Genomic DNA, 21153 nt, shown 5'->3' on the forward strand with positions numbered 1-21153 from the left:
CTGGGGCCTGAATGATCTCTTAGGGGTGTGGCCCGATCAGGACCCAACATACAATTGGTATGCTGAAGTCGCGGTTTGGATCTTTGAGCACTTTACCGTTTGTCATCCATGAGACATCAGGCTTGAAAGACGCCTTGGCATGGGTCGGGAGCTCCGTTGTATTGCACAACATGCTTTTCATGGCATGCCACAACGTTATTGATGACGAATGGTACCTTTGGACGACAGAAAATGCATGAGTGAGTGCAAAGAAGCACTGCAATGACTTGTATTGTGAACTCGGCTATTGACCGTAAAATTATTGATTTGAGTAAATGCAGGCGTCTGCTGGGGACCGACATTGTTGTTAGGGTGCATGTCGACCTCTTCAACATCCTCTATAAACTCGTCGGAGTATGTGGGCTGCACCAAACCTTCGTCCTAATCGAGGAGAACAGGAGGACGCTTGTTGTGTTTATCCTTAAGGAATACCACGAGCTCGTCGTGAAAGGGACAAACTTTCAAGATTTTTTCCTTAAGAGTAATGCCATTACCGCGGTCACCACCTCCCATAGCGCAAGTAATGGCGTCTGCTTTACCGAAGGCTGCATTCAAAGTGGTATGCATGTTTTTGATGGCGACCGAGTTGAAAACTGACGAATCCTTGACTGCACCGGTAACATACTTGTCCCAAAACTCGTTGTACCAACCCCTGAAAACGTCGGCTTTCACTCCTGCCATCTTCTTGTTATCAACCCGCGGTGTCAGGGACGGGGGCTGTGTCTCCTAAACAAGTCACAACACTCGTCGCTGCTGAAATTGAAGGCGTAATCTGACACGAGTCGGGCGGAGTCTATCCAGTGAAGGGGACCGAGACCGAGGGGACGCAACAGTGACGTAAGCGTAAGGCGGAAGGCATAGACGTGATCACTAGTAAGACCAGGCCCAAACCAAGACTGACGGAACAAGATGTAGACAAAGGTCAAGGGCGGCTTGGGTACGTAACCGAGACTGAGTGACGACTTGGTGAACAGGGATAACTCGAAGTGGCGAGACTAACGAAGACTCAAGAGGTTAAGGAACCCACAAGAAAGGCGAGGTAGGAAGAGGTCTTGGTTTTCTCAAAGACTCTTGCTGCTAACTAAAGAACTAAGGAAGGGGGGAGGAACCCCCCTTTATATACTAATCCAGACTAGCCGTTCGTTGGGGACCGGCTTTGCTGCCGTGCCGTGCCGTGACGCAACCAAGCCACCAAGCCACCAAGCCAGAACTACGTAAGACTAATATTAGCTAAGACATAAACTTAAGACGTAACTGTAAGACATAAACATAGGACCTAATAATAGGACACATACATGAACGTACATAGACGTTGCATGATCACAGGAAGAGTGTGGCAAACCGGAGGTCATGAAGCCATTCATGACACGCGGTTCCACTTGTGAATGAGGGAGAGGATCATCTGTTTTGTCCATCGAAAGCTTGCACGACCCTTGGTGGTATCTGAATCCTTCTTACGCTGCCTAGCATTCGCAGCAGCGGAGAGGTGAGTCTGGTTCGACCGGCCCATGATGAAGCTGGGGATGTATGCTGGAGTATATGCTAGCTACTAGAAGCTGTCGCAAGCATTGAATTGGGAGAGGTTTTCGTGGATGGTGGTTAGGGAGTTCACTCAACATCCTTAATGGAGTTAGGTCGGGTATTCAGGGGTTAGAGTTTTCCGGGCAGATCTAAAACGTGCGGTTAGACCTAGCCTCCTCAGCTACTTGAAATCTAACCCAGAGCGGTTCTCAGCGAGGGTTTAAGTGCCTGCGTGGGTGATCAGCAACAAAACGTTTTAACATCCATTTATATGTCATATCAGCGAACTCGCTACATTTTAAACATCTGACGACCCTTCATGTATCGACAACACGTCCCGCTGGGGACAGGACTCACCAGTACCCGTGGGAACTTCGCGGACTGGTCCACTGTGACGATACCCAATAGATGGAGTGGAAAAGGTAGTATTACCTAGATGAGGGAGTAGTTCCCTTATATGCTAGCTAGTCAGGGGTAGGGGTAAGCCCTGCGTGTGGCTGAAACAGACCCTGTATGTGGCGTTGTCTTCCCTAACATCCACCGACGTCGGCACGTATTCGGCCATGGCAATAAACGTCCAGGTCGTGTGGATCGAAGGAAGCCCATCTCCTTAAGCTTACGAACGGAGTCAAACTCGTTTGCAATGGAACGCAGAAGTGAACAAAGACGTTAAGCACAAGCAATCAATAGCATTACTAAAACACAATTAAACCTCAGTCGTTTAAGACCGCCCAAGCTCGCAAGCGCACACTATCGCTCACCCAGACGCCCGATCGACGACACTCACAAAAGTCCTCATACTCCGCATTATCACTGAATCATAAAAGGTAAAAGAGTAAAACAAAAAGACAATAGTAGTAATAACCATGAACGCCCACAATTTCATCAGCCCAGCCGAATTTCACGACCCCCAGTTTGCCGTCTATCATACCTAACTCATCATCATTTCTTCCCTTGATTTAAACTCGCAACCCGAGAGAGGAGGAGACTTAGTAAGGAGCACCAGTTCTGATCGGCTCGGCGAGCACGAACTCAGAAGTAGTGTTAGAAACGTACTGATGAGAGTTAGCGGTAGTGGCGGGAGCGGTGGTGGTGGTGGCATGGTTGATATGACCAGGCGTAATCTCATAAGCGCCAGAAACGGTGTTCTGGTTGTGTCCAGTGTTGTATCCCTGCTGGTACTGACCCTGAGAAGAGGAGCTGTTGTTACCACCATCGTTCATGGTAGCACGGCCGTAGTCGGAACGACTAACGATCTTTTTGGGTTCGGGGATGTGGTCAGTAGGCTTAGCAGAGCCTAAGTCGAAGATGGGGGAAGTCCAGTCGCGGCCCTCCTGACCCATGCGCTTGTACTCCTCAGCACGGTTGGAGAATCCAGAAGGCAAGACAACGTTCTTGAACATACCACCAGTCCTAGAAACAGTCACGGCAGCGTGCTTGTCCTGCGCAGTCTCGGCAGCCTTGTCCTTCTTCTCCTTCGAGTTGGCAGAGATGCGCTTCATGAGGGTCTGGATGTACAACTTGGTAGTGTTGGGGGTCTCCTCGTCATCAATGTAGGTGTTCTGCTCACGCTTGGTCTCCTTGTAGACGGAGTACAAGAGGTGGTCAAGAGTGTCGAACTGCTCAGCGATTTTCTTCTCGGCAACCTTCTGGATGACGGGCTTGATGATACCCATGAGCATGGGCTTGAACAAGTTGAAGAGAAGCTTGTGGTTGGACTTCTTCAACTTGAGCTTCAAGTTGTTGATCTTAACATCGACACGCTCGACCTTGAAGAAGGAAGTGCGGTCGAGGGCGGTAGCATCGGCCAATGTGACAGTAGCGCTCAAACCCTCACCACCGAGGAAGATGTCAATAACACCAGTGTCGCGAACAGAAGGGAATCCAGACTTCTTCTTGATGTAGTAAGCAACATCGCGGAGATCCATCTGAATCTGCTCCATGTGGACGGTGACACGGTGGTGGTTAACATTGTTAATCGCCTTGCGGGCAGAGTAACGGATGTAGTTGTCAGCCTTGATCTCGAGGATGTTGGGGAACAAGTTCTCAGACTCCAAGACCAAGTTCTCAATGACGGCATCGACCATGGGGTCAGAGTACTCGATCCTGGGAACAGGAACGTAGCGGGTACGACGGAAAGCACCAGGGATGATGACGTTGGTAATATCCTTAAGAAGATGCTTCTTGAAGGTGAACTTGCCGTTGCGGTCAGTACCAAGGTCCTCCATCAAGTGCTTGACGGTCTCGCCGAAACGCTTGTTGTCGGGGTCCTCAGCGAACTGCTTACCGAAGTCGGAGATCTCGGTGCCGACGCGGTCGAAGTGCTCGGAGTACTTGTCCTTGCGGAGATAGTCACCCTCCTCCTTGATCTCGCGGTACTCGTTGTCAGCAGCCTCGGAGGTGATGTAACCGGTCTCCTTCAAGCAGCGACGGATGTAACGGTCAAGACGCTTCCACCAGTTCTTCATCTGGGGGTCGCGGTCGGCGTCGAGGTAGAGGTCGTTGAAGGAGTCGAAGACGTCGTCCAAAGAGGTAGAGTTGGCGAAACGCTCAATGACGGTCTTGAGCTCATCCTTGGCGAGCTGAACGTGGTCATCGTCAGCAGTCTGCTTAGCGGCACCAGCAGCCTGGTTCTTGACCTCCTTGGTAACACCCTTGTAGTTCTCGGCGATGGAGAGGAGGGTGTCAATGGCCTCCTGGTAGTCCTCGTGCTGCTGGATCTCGACGACCATCTTCTTGAGACGGTCGACGACCTGCTGACGACGCTCCTCGGGGACCTTGTCCTTAAGGTAGTCAATGGTCTTGTCCTTGGTCTCCACAGCCTTCTGGTGAGCCTCGGGGTGACGCTGCTTCAAGGTGTCGGCACCAGCCTGAGCACCGCCGGCAGCATCAACACCGCGGGACTCGCCAGTGCGAGCCTCAGCATTGGCGTGCTCAGCAGTGCGGTTGAAGGAAGTAGAACCATCGGGGTTGGCGGAGGAAGCAGCGTTGTTCTTAGCAGCCTGGGCATCGGACTTGGCGGTCTCCTTAACATCGCGAGCCTTGGACTTGAGGTTCTCCTTGATACCACCGACGTCGGGGGTATCGTGCCACTGATTCTCAGGCGCAGGCTCATCAATCTTTTCAAGACGCTCCTGGTCGGGACGGACCTTCTCAGCAGCCTTCGACGCGGCATCGGCACCCATATCACGGAGAAGAACAACAGCGTCGGACAACAACTTCCTGAACTCGCCATTGGTAATCATCAAACGACCCAACGTCCGGATACCATCAAGGGTAGCCTTTCCGTGCTCCTTAGCCTGGCCAGCCGAGACAGGGGCGTTGACGTTCTGGGAGTCGGGAGAGGCAACACGCGTATGCCACAGGAACTTCTGTAAGTTCTCGTCGTAGTTCTTTGTGAGGAGGAGCATCTTAGCCTGCTCGGCAACGTCGCGAAGGTCTTGTACGAGATGGCGACCCTCGCTGGACAAGTCCTTTGAAGGGTTGCGCATCATGTCGGAGTTGATGAAAGAGTTCATGGCGACATCAATCTGCTTGTTCGTTGGGACCTTGCCATTGGTGAAAGCATTGAGGACACCGTAGAGACGAAGCTTCTGGTCGACGTCGGCATCGCGCTGCTTGGGGTTGGTGGCACGGGTGACACCGGCAGAAGAAGGGTTTGCGGAAACCTGATAACATTGATTAGCATACAGCCCCAATTGACCGATTGTATGCGCCCAGAAGAGCACGGAGAAGGTGACATACCTCAGTGTGAGCCATTGTTGTTAGTGATTAAGAAATTAAGCAAATAGAGTTGTTGTGTTGTAGTAAGAGCGGGTTCGTGCTAGTAAAAGACAAAAACCAAGAGCCGTAGTAATTGGGATTGGTTGTAGTAGAGCTTGTGTGCGAGTGTGTATGGAGAAGACCCTGAGAGGACGGCGGGGGGGACGACTCTATTTATGCCTATCACATTCAGGGGGGGGCAGGTCGGCATAGGGGGCTTCAGGTTAACGTTGGGCTTAGGCGCGGGCTTAGGCAGTCTGATGTCACACGTTCGCACAACCGTACGTGCAACGACCCCATGACGTCACGGAGAGCCATGCACGTAATCCACCCGCGCAACCCTGCAAGCTTAATCTAGACTCTGGCCATACATAAGCGAATTTTAATCAATCTTGATTTAACTGCTTCCTTAAAAGAATAATATAGAAGAACACCGATAACCCCAATTGCAATAAAGAAGTCCCAAGGAGCATAAGCAATACATCCCGCCCATCCATTTTCCATCCTACGCCTGTGCTTGCTGTGGCTGCACTTGCGCTTGTTCTGGCTCAACAGCAGCACTGCTCTCCCTCCTCGACGCACTCCCCTCCCCCGTCGGCGTCCTCTCATGACACCACCACCGATGTCCCGCCCACGCCGCACTCTGACAAGCCTTCGAGCAATACTTGGACCTCCTACACCTCCTACACTTCGCAAACTGCCTCGGCTCATCCTCCCACTTCCCACAAAACAAATTCGCACACTGTCTCCTCCCACCACGCGAATCGTCCTTTTTGCAGGAATTGCGCATGATCACGCCAGCCCAGGATTGGAATTCGCGGGGGTGGATGCGGAGGGTAAAGCGTTCGACGAGGGCAAAGACGTTGATCGTGGAAGTAATTGTTGGGTCGGCGGTGGGTGAGAGGGCGATATGCGGGATGAGCTGGGTGTTGGAGAAGTAAGACCGCAAGTAGGGGTATTTGGTGATATATGCGAGGAGCTGGAGGCATTGCACAATATCCTGCTCACGGGGCATAGACATGGCGAACGCATCCACACCCGTGTGCATACCCTGCAGCCCAGGGATAAGTCCATCCCTTCTTGTGCGTTCCCTGACCGGCGTAGCCTCAGCCATCTCCACATCACCATTCGCGTCTCCAGTTGCTTCAGTAGCGGTAATGCCAGCGGCAGGCGCACCAAACAAATCCCTCCTGACCCTCCTCGCCCTTTCAGCATCCTCCTGAGCCTCAACAGGCGCAGTCAACACTGTCGGGCTATTCTGCGCAGAAACACTCAACGGCTCACCCACAACCTCCGCTCCCGCCGCACCAGGCGACGAACTCAGATCAACCACACTAGCCCTCCCTGCTGTAGTAACCGTTTCGGTCGACGTTGCGGAATCGGTAGCATTGGGGGTTGCGATGGCGGTCGAGGCGATACCGGAAGCGTCAGAGTTGTCGTCGGAGGTGGAGTCAGTTGTACGTCTTACCAATCCGCCGCGAACGAGAATGGAGGGTGGGGTACTGGGACGAGAGGTAGAAGCGGGCGAGTCATTTGGCGTGTTCTCATTCGAATGAATAGTTCGTCTCAAGCTCCTCGTCAAACCCCTCAACCTCCTCAGAGGCGTACTGGGACCTGCTTGCGCTTGTACTGGTGCTGATGCCGGTACCGGTGCCGCCGCTTGGGCTTGTGCGTCCAACTGTGCAACCACTCGCGCTCCAACTTCATCGACGAGCGCTGCTATTTCTGCCCGGGTGGGTTCTGAAGGTGGCCTCGGCTCCGCACGAGGCAACGTCTCGATATTCAATCCCAACCCCTCCACCTGCTGCGTAAGGGTAGCAGCATTAATCGTACTCCCTCTCCTCGTATCCGCGATATCCTGTGCCTGCTGGACCACCGCAAGTCCGAATCCTGGCGCACCCGGAAACGCACTCTGCCCACCCCCAACAACCGGACTTCCCTCCCCACTCGCAATCCCAGCTTCCTCCCTCGCCCTCAACGCCTCCTGCGCAGCCTGTGCCGCAGCAGCAGCCGCAATTCTCCTCGCCTCCCTCTCCGCCTTTACAGCATCTCTCTCCGCTTTCAGATGATCCAACGTCCTCAAGAACCGGCAAAGTATCGATGCGATAACACTGACCATATCCGCCTCCACGATCCTCAACCTCGCTTGCTCACTCCCGTGGATACCGATCTGGATGACGCATTGGAATGCGAGTGACCATTTCCAGAGGGACAGGACGTCTTCGGTGCGGGGGGTTTGGAGGATGGAGACGAGGCGTTCGAGGCCGCCGTCTACGGCGATTGTTTCGCGAATGCGGGGGGAGTCGGAGATTAGGTGAGCGAGGTTTGTGAGGGAGTTGATGAGGGGCAGGGTTGAGGTGCAGTCGAGTGCACGGCGGTCGTAAAGGATTGAGGTTATGGATGTGATGGGTTTGTTGGAGGTGACTGATGAGATGTTGGATTCCCTCATTATGTCGTCCTCGTGATGCTGTTGTTGTGTATGCTGTTGGATCGTTGGTAGAGAGTGTCGTTGGATGAAAAGGAGTCGTAAATAGAGATGGGCGATGAATTCGTCGTTTGTTGCGTGCGTAACCACCCAGCTGCAGTAGGACCGGGTATACAGTACGTACGCTACGTTACGTGGGGCAAAAGATGAGTAATCAGCGACTCAAACCTTGATTGTCGTCTGGGCGTATCAACAGGATGATCCAACAACCGTCTTCCTCTCTGGACAACTGCGATGGTATGGGGGATGTATGCTCCCTTTTTTGTTGTCAAGGTCTAGCTAGCCAGCTAGGGTGGGTGTGGATAGAGTTACAGGAGGCGACATCAATTGCCGTGCGTCGGTTGCAAGGGTCTGAGGCGACCGAGGCTAGAAGGCCCGGGTGGCGACTGTCAGCTTCCAACGACAAAGACAGAAATCGCAGACAGCTCAATCGTGAAGCACGGACCATTGCATTTCGTGACGGCCAGACAGTGCTCAGACAGATGGGCCGACCAGTCGGTTATGGCAGCTGTCAATTGCAAGACAGGCCTTACGTGTACGGCGCCGGCGCGTAATGCTCCTACACCAGGCCCTTGATCGACCGCACCGCAAACGGCCAATTCGTAGAAACCTCAATGAATTGTGTGATAGACCGACTCACCCGTTCAGTTCCTCCATCCCGTCTTCTTCCCCGTCAGCCAAACGCTGCCAACCCCCCGCTGCATGCATTCCCGGCCAAGCCGCTAAATTACGACAAGGGCGGACCGTGACGCTCTTGGCAATCCGAGTCCCTACTCAAAATCCCCATACTTACAACTACGATCTCTTCATCCCTCTCTTTGAAGAAGGAATAAACGACAGATCTCGACAGCGCCAGCAGTTGACCGAACTTTAAGCTCACGGTTTAGCCTATTGGTTTCCAGAACCCTGTCCGTTTCGTATCTGCAAGGTTGCTGCTCGGGTGCGGACGTTAACCCCTTGAGCGTCGTGGCTGAGTCGGGCAACCCTCACTACAATATTTGAAGGACGAAAGAAGGCGAGAAGAGGATCGGTATACGTGATCAGTTCAGGTTCAGCGGTGTTCGTGTTTGGTGTACTTCTTTTGCGATCTCTACGGTATTTGGAAGCGGAGTTTGTTACGCGATCTCTTTGAGCTTGAGCGGTGAAACTTTGTCAGAAGAGAACGGTATGTATATGACGGAACGACTGTTCTAAACAGCGCTGACCGAGGCATACAGATAATTCAATAACATCAAACGTCGATATCAACACACGCGTTTGGTGTCGGCATAGACCATGTCGCCATCACAACCACAACCACCACATACATCCCAGGGTGACAACGAAGCACCAGCACCCGGCCGCGCATCCCTCTCCAACCCCCGCGGCAACGCACCACGCGCCGTCCGCTTCTCCTCCGAAGTACAATCATACACCGACCGCCCCCGCCCTGTCGTATCTGCCCAAATCGACGTCGCGGAGGCACTTGCGCGCTTGCCACAGGCCAATATCACGGAAGAAGACGACAATGTGCGCATTCATGAGATTCCGCGTACTCCGACACGGGAATCGAGCGTGAAGGGGAGGGTGTTGCAGACCGTGGTGGACAGTCCTGCGAGTAGCACGGATGATTTGAGTACGACGGGGTTGATGCCAAAGAGAAATCGAGGTTACTCGCTCCGAACACAGCTCTTTCAGCGGAGGGCACAGGATGATGTCACGCCGTCGCCGCCGACGGGACAGGGATTGGCTCGGTTTGAAACGATTCCGTTGCAGGAGGGTGTTGGGCAGGGAAATGGACGCAGGGGGGACAATGAAGAGGAGAGTGCGGAGAAACAGGGAAGGAGGACGTTGTTGTCGCAGTACACCGACAAGGCGTTGCCAAATTATTCGAAGTGGGCGGTGAAGAGGCAGGGTGGGGCTCTGAAACGGAGGGTTGTTGAGGGGTATGAGTTCCTTCGGGACTTGGCGCTCCGCAGGCAACAGTTCGAAGACAACGGCGAAGGCCGCGTGCTTCTTCTCGACGCTCAACACAAAGACCCTCTCATCGACCCTCGCACCAACAAACCCTATATCGACAACCTCATCGTCTCCTCCCGCTACACAATCTACAACTTCCTCCCAAGACAACTCTACGCACAATTCTCCAAAATCGCAAATTGCTATTTCCTCCTCGTCTCGATCATGCAGATGATCCCCGGATGGAGTACGACTGGAAACTACACCACGATCGTGCCATTGTTATTCTTTCTGAGTATTTCGATGGCGAGAGAGGGGTTTGATGACATTCGAAGGTATCGGTTGGATAAGGTGGAGAATAACCAGGAAACGGAGGTGTTTCGGGCGTATCAGCCTACGGAGCCAGGGGAGAGCATGGGACCGAGGGTGTGGCAAAAAATCAAGTGGAAGGATATCAGGGTTGGTGATGTCGTCCGGTTGCATCAGAATGAATGGGTTCCGGCAGATTTGTTGTTGCTGAATTCGGGTGGGGAGAATGGGGTTGCGTATATCGAGACGATGGCTTTGGATGGAGAGACGAATTTGAAGACGCGTCAGGCTCTGCCGAAAATTCGTGAGCATTGCGCGACGGATGAGGCGTTGGCGACTTTTAGGACTGAGATCACGGTCGAGCAGCCAAACCAGGATCTCTACAACTTCGATGGAAAGATCGCGATGGATGGGGATATGATCCCGGTGACGAATAACGACATCCTCTATCGTGGGAGTATCCTAAGGAATACGCCCAGTATCACCGGATTCGTTATTTTCTCGGGCGAGGAGACGAAAATCAGGATGAATGCGTCCAAGAACGCGCGTACGAAGGCCCCGACGATGCAGAAGAGTGTCAACAAGGTCGTCGTTATTATCGTGATCTTCGTCATCCTGCTTGCGGTATTTTGTACTGCTGCGTACCAGATCTGGCATAAGCAGTACGAACGTGAGGCGTGGTATCTCCAAGATGCGAAAGTCGCTTTCATGCCCATCGCTGCTGGTTTCGTCATTTTGTTCAACACGCTCGTTCCGTTGTCGCTCTATGTCACGATGGAGATCGTTAAGTTGGCGCAGATGCTGATGTTGCAGATGGATATCGACATGTACGACGAAGTGACGGATACCCCCGCCGAAGCCCGCACGGCTACCATCAACGAGGAGCTCGGTCAGGTTTCATATGTTTTCTCGGATAAGACGGGAACGTTGACGGACAATATCATGTTGTTCCGGAAGATCTCGGTGGCGGGGTATGCGTGGTTGCATGATCTCGATTTACAGCAGGAGAGAAGGAGAGAAGACGGGAAGTTGTACTTGAGGCACAAGAAGAGAACTACGAAGAAGACGATCAAGAGGCAGAAGAAGGAGGCGATGTCAAGGGCCAAGTCGATGGATGTTGATCGCGGTATTATGAGGAGTCAGAGTATTCCGGTGAATGGTGGTGATTATGGCGTTGTCACCATGTCGGAGGACGCGGAGGAACCGCCACACTGGAAGCCGAGTGCGCAGCCCGGAAAGCAGCAGCCTGTCCGTAACACGATCGATTTGTTGGAGTACTTGCAGACGCATCCGCATACGATCTTTTCGAGGCGTGCGAGGTTTTTCTTGTTAGCCATAGCTTTGTGTCATACGTGTCTTCCGGACACGAATGATGAGACTGGGGATGTGGAATACCAGGCTGCTTCGCCCGATGAGCTGGCTCTTGTCAATGCGGCGAAGGAGTTGGGATACATCGTCGTCGATCGCAGCGTCAACGCGGTTAGTGTCAAGACGTACCCCAACGGATTGGAGGAACAGCCCATGGTCGAAGTATACCAGATCTTGGACGTCATCGAGTTCAGTTCGAAGCGTAAGAGAATGTCGATCGTTCTCCGATTCCCGGATGGAAGGATTTGTCTGTTTTGTAAGGGTGCTGATTCGGTCATTGCTGAGCGTTTGAGGATGAAGGATATCGCGCAGAAGAAGAAGGCTGATGTCAGGCGTTCGGCGAGTATGCGCAAGTCTGTAGAGGCGGAGCGGTATTTGGCGAGGAACAGCATGAATGCCGCCAGGCCACGTCCGAGTATGCAGCTTGCCAGGCGCAGTACTGCCGATCGCATGGAGACCATCCGTGATCTCGATGTGTGGTTGAAGGACCGCAAGGACTCGGTGGATGACGACAGTATCTACACCCGTACTTCCGTGCAATTCGATTCTCGGCACAGTATGGCGTACGGTGAGCTCAAATCTCCTTTGCCCTTGGAGCGCGAATTTAGGAGTGACCTGGTGGATCTTGTCGACGATAAGATCGTCTTGAATGATGCGCTTGTTTTCGAGCGTACCTTCCAGCACATTGATGATTTCGCGACGGAGGGTTTGCGTACGTTGCTGTACGGGCACAAGTTCTTGGACAACAACGAGTATCAGGTCTGGCGCAAGATTTACAATGAAGCCACGACGTCTCTTGTTGATCGCCAGCTCAAGATTGAGAACGCTGCTGAGATCATCGAGACTGATCTTGAGGTTTCTGGTGCTACTGCCATTGAGGACAAGCTGCAGCGTGGTGTTCCGGAGGCGATTGACAAGATCAGGCGTGCTGGTATCAAGATTTGGATGTTGACTGGTGATAAACGCGAAACTGCCATTAACATCGGCCACTCCTGTAGGCTGATCAAGGACTTCTCGACTGTTACCATTCTAGACTCCAATGACACAGACATGACCGGCACCATGGCGCAAGCTATGCTCGATTTGCAGGATGGACATGTTGCACATTCAGTCATTGTCGTTGATGGTGCAACGCTCGCGGATATCGAGTCCGATATGACGATGATGACGCTCTTCCTCGATCTTGGTGTCAAGGCTGATTCAGTCATCGTTTGCCGTGCTTCCCCAAGTCAAAAGGCGACAATGGTCCGTTCCGTCAGGAAGAAGGTGCAGCGCTCTGTCACGCTGGCTATCGGTGATGGTGCCAATGACATTGCCATGATCCAGGAGGCTCACGTCGGTATCGGGATCACCGGTAAGGAAGGTCTTCAGGCTGCCCGTTGCTCTGATTACTCCATTGCGCAGTTCAGGTTCTTGCAGAAGCTAATGTTTGTTCATGGACGATGGTGTTACATCAGGACGTCCAAGTTCATTCTTGGTACGTTCTACAAGGAGTTGGTGTTCTACCTCATGCAAGCTATCTTCCAACGTCATGTGGGTTACACTGGTACATCTTTGTTTGAGTCTTGGTCGCTTTCGGTCTTCAACACCTTGTTCTCGTCGTTGCCGGTTATCATTCCTGGTGTTCTTAGTCAGGATTTGCACGCTACGACGCTTCTTGCAGTGCCGGAGTTGTACCGCAAGGGGCAGCATAACGAGGCGTTCAACATCAAGGTCTATCTTGGGTGGCAGTTCATTGCTGTGTGTCAGGCGTTCATGGGATTCTACATCGCACTTGCGTTCGTTGGTTTACCCTCAGCTGATTCGGGTGACCTCTTCCAGTTCGGAAGTGCAATCTTTACCTACGTCGTTATTTTGGTCATTGTCAAGCTTCAATTCTTGGAGTCGCGTAACTGGAATGCGATTACTTGGGTTACGGCTGTCATCACAACCTTTGGTTGGTTCATCTGGAATATGCTTCTCAGCGGCATCTACACCAACAACAAGATCTACAAGGTCAAGGGCAACTTCATCAACCATATGGGACGGAACTTGTCCTGGTGGTGTGCGGTTCTCTTGTCTTTGGCGGCTGCTCTCCTCTTTGACGTCCTGGTTTCGACGGTCCGTGCTAGCATGTTCCCCACTGACTCTGACGTCTTTGCCGAGCTTGAGCACGACCCGGTTGTTCGCTTCCGTCTTGAAGAAGAGGCTGCTTCTGAATTGCAAATGGGATGGAATCGCGGAAAGAAGAAGGCTAGTGAGGAGATCCGGAGAGAACTGGAGGTCGAGGAGCTGTTGAGGAACCGGCCCGACAACCTCGAGGAGACCAGCAAGTCCCGCACTTCACGCGTGACTGAGCGCCCTGTCTCCGGTGGCGAGTCATCTGGTTCTACCAAATACCTCAATCCGCCTTACCGGAAGAACTCACTACGTGTCGACGAGCGGTCCATTGGCTCCCGGTCAGATCTTTCCATTTCGGAACTGGACCGAGACGCCTCACCGGCGCGACCACCGGCACGACCACCGGCACGGAGGATATCATTACCCGCAAGCAGTGATCTGAAGTCGGCGTTGAAGCGGAGAGATTCGTAGGGTTGATGGTCAGGAGAGAGGGAGTGTCGCAGGATTGGTTATCTATTGGTCGAACAAGGCATGGGGTCCATAGGAAATAGCCGTAGGATACGGAGTTCTGGTGTCGGTGTACTCTTTTGCAAAGCTTCTTCAAAAGTATAACGTTATACAAAGATGATCTCCGGCAGTTTCTCTATACATATATGTCTTGGCTCACGTGAATTTAAGTTCGTCTTCGCTCTGTGATTCCCGTTTGGCGGCCGGGGTGCGCTGCTCAGGCACCCCAGAACTCTCAGCCGGTACCACGAGGAGTATAACAAACCCGATCTCGGCCAGCACCTCGGATCCAGCAAAATAGCAGTTGCGATTGCCTTCAAGAACGCTGTGAAAAGTCAAAGTATCTGATCTATCGGCTCACCACTTGCAGTTCGTCATTGCGCCAACTACATCACATTCCTTTGGCAACTTCCCACCACTTTTTGGTTCACGCTCGCCGCACCTCTGCAACACCAAAAAGGTCCTTCCAGTACTTCATTCGATTGATCCAAACTTCAGCGACAACGGCTGTCCACTTTCCTGGATCGGTTTCTCCTTTTTCGCGGTCATTGCCCACTGTTTTGAGGCAGATCAGACCACGACGGCAACACGGCTTCGCACCGCTGATCGCCTATACACCTCCATTATTTGAGTAGCTGATCGCTACCTTTCGAACATGTCGGCCAACGATTCCCATGAAAATATGGTGGCTAATCATGAGCCTGGTGCGCGTCCTGTTCTCCTTTCTCATCGTTCACTGTGTTAACGTCCTGCTTAGTTTCCGCTCCTGCCTCAGAAACATATTCGGCCAAGGTCACCCCTCAGCAATCACCCCACATTGGCGGTGATGGCTTCGACGATTCTGTATACCTGAAGAATGAGTCTGACGCGGAGAGTACGCCAGCGCACTCGGTGGCAGGGACTGCCCCATCCTCGCCTGTCTCTCGCCCAGTCGGACGTCTACGAGCTCTGTCTCGTGCGAAGTCCAGCACCGCAAATCTCACTCAACAACAAGTCAACAAGAAACGTCAGCGAGCAACCCCTGAGCAACTTGCCGTATTGGAGGAGACCTTCGCCGTGAATCCTAGTCCGACGTCGAAGATCAGGGAAGCAGTCGCGGCAAAGATCAGCATGACAGAACGATCGGTTCAAATTTGGTTTCAAAACAGGCGTGCAAAGGTGAAGCTGTTGCAGAAGAAGTCGGAAGACCACGACGACGACGAGGAGATTGATGAGACGAATGGGCTGCCGCCTACGCATCTGTTCGACACGACGCAACCGAGTGCGTTTGGGATGGGAAAGCCTGCTTTAGCGCGTTCGAACAGTTTAGGACATGGGCCGAACGTGTTTGCTGCTGGACAGCCTGCTTTCTTCGCTGCGCCTTTGAGCCCGTTTGCTCCGGTCGGAATGCCACAGGCTAGGAGCGTTGCGGAGCGTGTGTCGTGTCAGTCGCTCACGATTGGTACATGGAGTCGCATCGCGTGTAACGAGAACGACTTGGTCATCTATTACTCGCCCACGGAAGCGCGGTTCACGTACTATGTCAACAGCGGTTCGACTGGGTTTAGGATCGAGTTTGGATTCAACGCCATCTCCAGTGTTACTGTTACCCCGGCTCTCACGTCTCAACTCATCCCTGGACAGCAGAATGTGTCGGCGACTGTGTTCCTTCGTGAGAGACCCATCTTCTTCATGGAGGTTCCCGCAGCTGGAGGATGGAGACAATGCACGGATTTCACGGAGCAACAGCAGGCGACGAGTATTTTGCAGCACACCCTGATCGGACCGGCAGCGTTGCTCGTCCATCAGTTTACAAAATTGGCGACGACTAGCCGTGGAAACCCTATGGTCACCATTGAGCCCTCGTTGATGATCTTCAATGCTGGATTACAAGCAGTACCGTCGATACCATCACAGCTTAGCACGCCTGACGTGCCTTTCAATTCGCCGGCTGGCTCTATACCCACTACGCCCTCTTTGACCCAGCAGCAGCAACAGCAGCCTCCGCCGAATCCCCAGCACCTTATGCCTCCTGGCGCTGGCAAAGGTCACAGACGTCAACGAAGCAGGTCGTTGCCACCATACGTGGATTTCTCGGCCTACTCGATCCCTGATGGCACAGCCTCTGCGCCTGCGCCTGCACATCCGCACACGACCTCGTTTCCTGGAGACCAGCAGTCGCAGCAACAAGCACAACAAGCTCAGACGGTCCCTGCCTTCCAAGAGGCTCAGATGGCCAATGGTGGTGCACCGGCTGCGCCTATGCCAACGCTTGCCTCCCCTGCCTTGTTCGAGACGCAGAGTCACTTGTCCACGCCGCCTACTCAGCGTGATTTTGCTATGCATCAGTCAGTTTCTCCTGCGCCTGTGATCACCTTTGATCCGTCGAGCTCGATCAGTCCGCAGCCGGTACAGGGGTTCTCGGGTGTTACGTCGCCTGTGGATGTCTTGACTCCGTTGTCTGGGATTGGACACTCGCCTGCGGCGCTTGATGCGGGTTCATTGACTCACCTTGCGAGTCAGGGTCAGGCTATGCAGACTACCATGATGGATACGTCGGGCATGCCAGGCGCGACTGGTTCAATGTTCCCAGTTCAGCCGGATTTGCAGCAAATGCAACAACAGATATCCCAGCAGATGTCAGAACAGATGGCAGCACCACAGTCTATGCAGCAGGCCATGCAGCAGACTTTCGAGCAGCTTCAACAGCAGCAGCCTCAGGCGCAACAACAGGATATGCAGACCTTCGAGCTACAGCAGCAACAGATCGAGCAGCTTCAGCAACTCCAGATTGCGGAGCATATCCAGCAGCAACAACAGGCGGAAATCCAAGCTGCGATTGCGTTTAACAATGAGTTCCAAGTCATGCAGGCCATGCAGCAGCAACAGAATGCAATGCAAGCACAGCAGCCTCCCATGGACGCGATGCAAATCGATATCCAGGCTCAAGGGTTCAATGTCAACGGCGCCACGCTCCAACAGGCATATCCGGACGTTAACGTTCGTCAGATACCTGCCGGAATGATGCCCATGGACACAACTGGTTTCGCGCCGGCAGCGGACCAGTTTGCGGCTATGCAACCGTTGGATATGGAGATGAGTAATGCCCAATTGCAGGCTACCTTGGCTATGGCGAACGTGAATGGGATGGGTCCGGGTGCTGGGGAACTGACTGCTGATGTCAGCATGGGAGGGTTCGGGGATCAGACGTCTTGATATATTTTACGGGAACGCTGAGCGACTGAACAGGAATACCGCGAATGGAGAGGGAAGAGGAGGGGTGGATCGGAGCATGATTAGGAAGGATGGAGGACGGGTGTTTCACAATCTCTCGCTGGTTCGAGCGATTATATTGATATCATACACGGACATGGCTCTAGGACGGATGCCATAGGAACACTCGGGCAGTGAGTGCGAGAGTGTGGAGCGGAGGGGATCAAGTCTACCTACCATATTCTACTGAATCTATAGGACATTGCTCTAGGATCAATAGGAAAAGTATATTCAGCACGACCGATGTTAGGGTTCAGATAGTCCAAAGAAGACTCCCTCAGCAATCTCGTTATTTCCAACGCTGTGTCGCCAAGATGTCATGGGGGCTCAGCAGCTGCAGGGCAGGGCCTACGCACGCTGGCGCAACGTCGGGCTCCGAGCGTGCGTACACAGACAACATCGCGGGTCTGCATTCATTCAGGATGCGATATTTGACTGGCTTGTTATCGTTATTGGCGCTCTTGTTGAGTCTGGTTGCTGCGAATGAGGTTTCATTGAACGAGGTGGAGTGGAATCAGCAGCGATGCTCAGGGATGTACAGGTATACTTGAAATCGATCCTGTTCCGACTGCTCGTGTAAAGTACTGACGGATTGAAACTTAGTCGACTAGCTACTGGAGGAAAGATCAAGCCATTCATTGAAGTTTCTCTTCCTCAGCCAATCCGGTCTGAGGAGAATCAAGTCGTTGCGTTAATTATCTTCGAATGGACGGACGTAAACAGGATCGGCCGAGTCGTTAAGAACGCCGCCGAGTCTGAGTATGGATGGACAGAATACGCTTACGTCTGTGACAACTCCGCCATCTCTCTCGATCTGTGCGAGAAGTCCCAGTATGGACAATTCTTGCTTGATCCGGCTGTGGGAAACAATACGCGCAGTATTTATACGACTTCGATTCATTTGAATGACACGACGCCGATCAAGTACCCGGTTAGTAAAACTGGATTTTACTGTGTTGGAACGGCGCCGTTGGTGTCCGGGGAGCAGTATGATATCGTTGTCGAGTGGCGTAATGCTTATGGGTGAGATCGTCCTCGCGCGAGTCTGACGGACTATGTACTGACCAACGTTCTCACAGTGAACTAGCCGCTGCTGATTACCCCAAGCTTCCTTTCTATGGTGGTCTTGCCCTTCTATACGCCATTCTCGGGTTTGGCTGGGGTTTTCTGTACTGGCAACACCGCGACGATAGTTTGCCGGTCCAGAACTACATCACCGCGATCATCATATACCTCTTCGTGGAGCAGGTCCTTGTGTGGGGATATTATGACTACGTGAACGTTCATGGGATGAATATTGGTGCGCGTATCTTCCAGATCGTGCTTTCGGTCTTGAACGCCGGACGTGTGTCCTTGTCGTTCTTCATCCTCTTGATCGTCGCTCTCGGTTTCGGTGTTGTGAAACAATCTCTCGGACCCACAATGTGGAAATGCAGACTCTTGGCAATCGTGCACTTCGTCTTCGGCGTTGCATTCGCCATCGCGTCTTACAACGTCACCGAAGACACCGCAGGCTGGATCTTCCTCGCCATCGTTCTCCCCTTGGCCGCAACCATGACAGCCTTCTACCTTTGGATCCTAACTGGCCTCACAAACACCCGCAAAGACCTCGAACGCCGTAAACAATCCGCGAAAGCCCTCATGTACCGCCGTCTCTGGCGCTTGTTAGTCTGGTCCATCTCCATCCTCATGTTCATGTTCTTCCTCAACTCTGTCGTCATCACCATGCGCGACGAACCCGATTTCCTACCTTCGCATTGGAAGAGTCAGTGGTTTGTGCTTGATGGGTGGATGAGTGTGCTGTATCTTGCGGTGTTGGGGACGATTTGTTATTTGTGGAGGCCGACGGCGAATAATAGGAGGTTTGCAATGAGCGAGGAGATTTCGCAGGAGGAGGATGATGTGTTTGAGCTTGGGGATCGAGAGGGGGATGATGACCTTGAAGAAGGCTCTGCCAACGGGGAATCACAGGCAACGACTCTGCCCGACAAGTCCATCCCGAGAACGGATACCTCTACACCTATGGCACTACAGGCTCATCGAGCCGAGTCAGCACGCCCTGATGCTAGCGCTCCTTCTTCTTCCACAAGGAGAATAGAGAACGACGAGGGAGAAATTGGGGAGACACTCTTTGCTGTCGGTGACGATGATGATTTCGATCGGTGGACGGAGGATGAGGGGGATGATGAGGATATCGGGACGCAGAGATTGGTGAAAAAGGATAAGGATGCGAGTAAGAAGGATTAAGTGTGCGGACCTTTTCTTTGATATCTTGTCATCCAATTGACGTTTTTGAAAGACATGTTGTGTTAATCTTCCCGTTTGTCTCCCCTCAAGGACCTTGCCTCGTGTAACCAAACCCCCGGTCTCCTCTCCCCTTCCAGCTCATGTCTATCCTCCGTCTCTTGTCTTACCATCTTCGTGATGGCTTTGTTTGCGGTTATGCTCGTTTTGCGTTGGACCCACCCTACTACGAAGACTTCTCTTGCGGCTTTTGAGAGGCGAGAGGTGAATCCTGGTAGCTCTTCCGTCGGCACGTCTTCCAACGTAAACGGAACAATTTTGACCGGTAGCTGAATCGATCTCGGTAATTCGTATTCCGAGAGCTTGCTCCACTTCTCCTCCCACTCTGGAGTTCGTCCACCCTCATGCAACAACAAACTCGCCCTCTCCTTCTCCTCCCCATTCCCAACCAACCCCACAACCTCCCTGTATTTCTCCGCTGCACCCTCCGTACACTCTAGCCCCCTCCCCTCCAACACCGGCCACAAACTCCCTACCAATAGATGTGATTGAGATTCGCATGCGATCTGATGCGCGATGGCGGGGTGTTGGCCGTGTGAGGGCAGGTGGGTGATGGTTGGGTGGGTGTAATGAGAGATATCGGAGGTTAGGGCAAGGAGCGTTGTTATGTCAAGGTTTAAGGTGGGGGAGAGTGGAGTTGCGGTACCATCGACGTTTACAGGGTCTGGGTCGACGTCGCCGGTGCATGCGAGGGAGCTGGAGCCCCCGTTTGGCAGGGTCTCGAGAGTTGGTGGTGGGAGAAGTTCGCTACCGATCTGAGCCTGGATCCCCAGATTGCGGAGGTAGTTTGTGTATCCATCCACTATCTCCTTTTCCTCGGGAGAGGCGGGCTGGGCGAGATTTGGGAGTACGAACGCGATTTCTGGATGGAGGTATTGTATCCGTTCTTGCGCGGAGGCTTGGATGAGTTTTTGGGCGATGGAGGTTAATTGTAACTCCTCGTATGGTGGGCCGCATTGTCGTCTCTCCGTTGATTCTTCGTCTTCGGTGTCTGATTGAGGATGACCGTACCAGCCCAAATCCGCAAGTTCGTACCGTAACCGCCGTGCGGTGATGGTGGAGACTTTGATCCATCGTAGTCCAGCGTTATCAATGACCTCAACCATAACCATCCCCTTCGTCTTCCTCGCCTGCGTCTTACTCCTCCCATTCGTACCTTCGCTCCCCTCCTCTTTACTCCACGCCGGCTTGAAATAGAACGTCTTCATCAACCCCGCCACCCTCTTCGCTCCCCGCGCAACATCCCACACAGCCCTCAAATACCCGAAGTTCGAACTCTCAATCACATGCCCCGCATTTGCCGGGTTCTCCGCGGCTTTCTCGAGGACTGCTAGCTCTTTGTGGAGGATCTCAACGAATTGGGCGATGCCGGAGATTTTACGTTGGCGCTGGAGGGCAGGGCCGTAGCGGTAGGTTTGGACTTCCTGGATAAGGGATTGGCATGCGGATGGGGTTGCTGAGGTTGCTGAGGTTGGGGTGGAGGTCATCGGCGGTGGTGAGGAGATTCGAGGAAGTGTATGTAAGATGGAAAATAAGGTGTGGAGACCTCATGCAGGCCTTGTGCAGGG

The 21153-nt window shown here is 53.0% G+C and overlaps 8 protein-coding genes across 8 annotated transcripts; 4 read left to right on the plus strand and 4 right to left on the minus strand.

Annotated features, from left to right (window-relative positions):
- Positions 1–420: 420 nt before the first annotated feature.
- SAICODRAFT_6089 (uncharacterized protein) lies at positions 421–720 on the minus strand (the record flags this gene model as incomplete). Its single annotated transcript, XM_019169808.1, has 1 exon — positions 421–720. One exon carries the CDS (start codon positions 718–720, stop codon positions 421–423), a length of 300 nt encoding a protein of 99 aa, XP_019025438.1.
- A 1662-nt stretch (positions 721–2382) lies between these two features.
- On the minus strand, positions 2383–5449 carry SAICODRAFT_89961 (uncharacterized protein). Its single transcript, XM_019171668.1, has 2 exons — positions 5305–5449; positions 2383–5228 (listed from the first exon to the last, which is right to left on the minus strand). Exons 1-2 carry the CDS (start codon positions 5317–5319, stop codon positions 2550–2552), a joined length of 2694 nt encoding a protein of 897 aa, XP_019025439.1. The 5' UTR covers positions 5320–5449; the 3' UTR covers positions 2383–2549.
- Positions 5450–7366: 1917 nt separating this feature from the next.
- Positions 7367–7771, minus strand: SAICODRAFT_49445 (uncharacterized protein; the record flags this gene model as incomplete). Its single annotated transcript, XM_019168969.1, has 1 exon — positions 7367–7771. A coding segment is annotated over one exon (405 nt), but the record flags the coding sequence as incomplete, so codon positions are not given.
- Positions 7772–8696: 925 nt separating this feature from the next.
- On the plus strand, positions 8697–14192 carry SAICODRAFT_208188 (phospholipid-translocating P-type ATPase). Its single transcript, XM_019166332.1, has 2 exons — positions 8697–8972; positions 9025–14192. The coding sequence occupies exon 2, from the start codon at positions 9083–9085 to the stop codon at positions 13991–13993; it is 4911 nt and encodes a 1636-aa protein (XP_019025441.1). The 5' UTR covers positions 8697–8972; positions 9025–9082; the 3' UTR covers positions 13994–14192.
- A 119-nt stretch (positions 14193–14311) lies between these two features.
- SAICODRAFT_77707 (homeobox-domain-containing protein) lies at positions 14312–15749 on the plus strand (the record flags this gene model as incomplete). Its single annotated transcript, XM_019171075.1, has 2 exons — positions 14312–14733; positions 14787–15749. Coding segments are annotated over exons 1-2 (1011 nt in total), but the record flags the coding sequence as incomplete, so codon positions are not given.
- Positions 15750–16449: 700 nt separating this feature from the next.
- Positions 16450–17315, plus strand: SAICODRAFT_29489 (uncharacterized protein). Its single transcript, XM_019167428.1, has one exon. The coding sequence runs from the start codon at positions 16556–16558 to the stop codon at positions 17222–17224; it is 669 nt and encodes a 222-aa protein (XP_019025443.1). The 5' UTR covers positions 16450–16555; the 3' UTR covers positions 17225–17315.
- Positions 17316–17703: 388 nt separating this feature from the next.
- On the plus strand, positions 17704–19601 carry SAICODRAFT_89968 (uncharacterized protein; the record flags this gene model as incomplete). The annotated part of the gene is made up of 3 exons (XM_019171669.1): positions 17704–17822; positions 17885–18304; positions 18361–19601. The coding sequence occupies 3 exons, from the start codon at positions 17704–17706 to the stop codon at positions 19526–19528; spliced, it is 1707 nt and encodes a 568-aa protein (XP_019025444.1). The 3' UTR covers positions 19529–19601.
- SAICODRAFT_24135 (uncharacterized protein) lies at positions 19591–21072 on the minus strand (the record flags this gene model as incomplete). The annotated part of the gene is made up of 1 exon (XM_019166753.1): positions 19591–21072. One exon carries the CDS (start codon positions 21070–21072, stop codon positions 19591–19593), a length of 1482 nt encoding a protein of 493 aa, XP_019025445.1.
- Between the last annotated feature and the right edge of the window lie 81 nt (positions 21073–21153).

This window comes from Saitoella complicata (assembly GCF_001661265.1).
Source record: "Saitoella complicata NRRL Y-17804 unplaced genomic scaffold SAICOscaffold_6, whole genome shotgun sequence".
Taxonomy (NCBI): domain Eukaryota; kingdom Fungi; phylum Ascomycota; class Saitoellomycetes; order Saitoellales; family Saitoellaceae; genus Saitoella; species Saitoella complicata.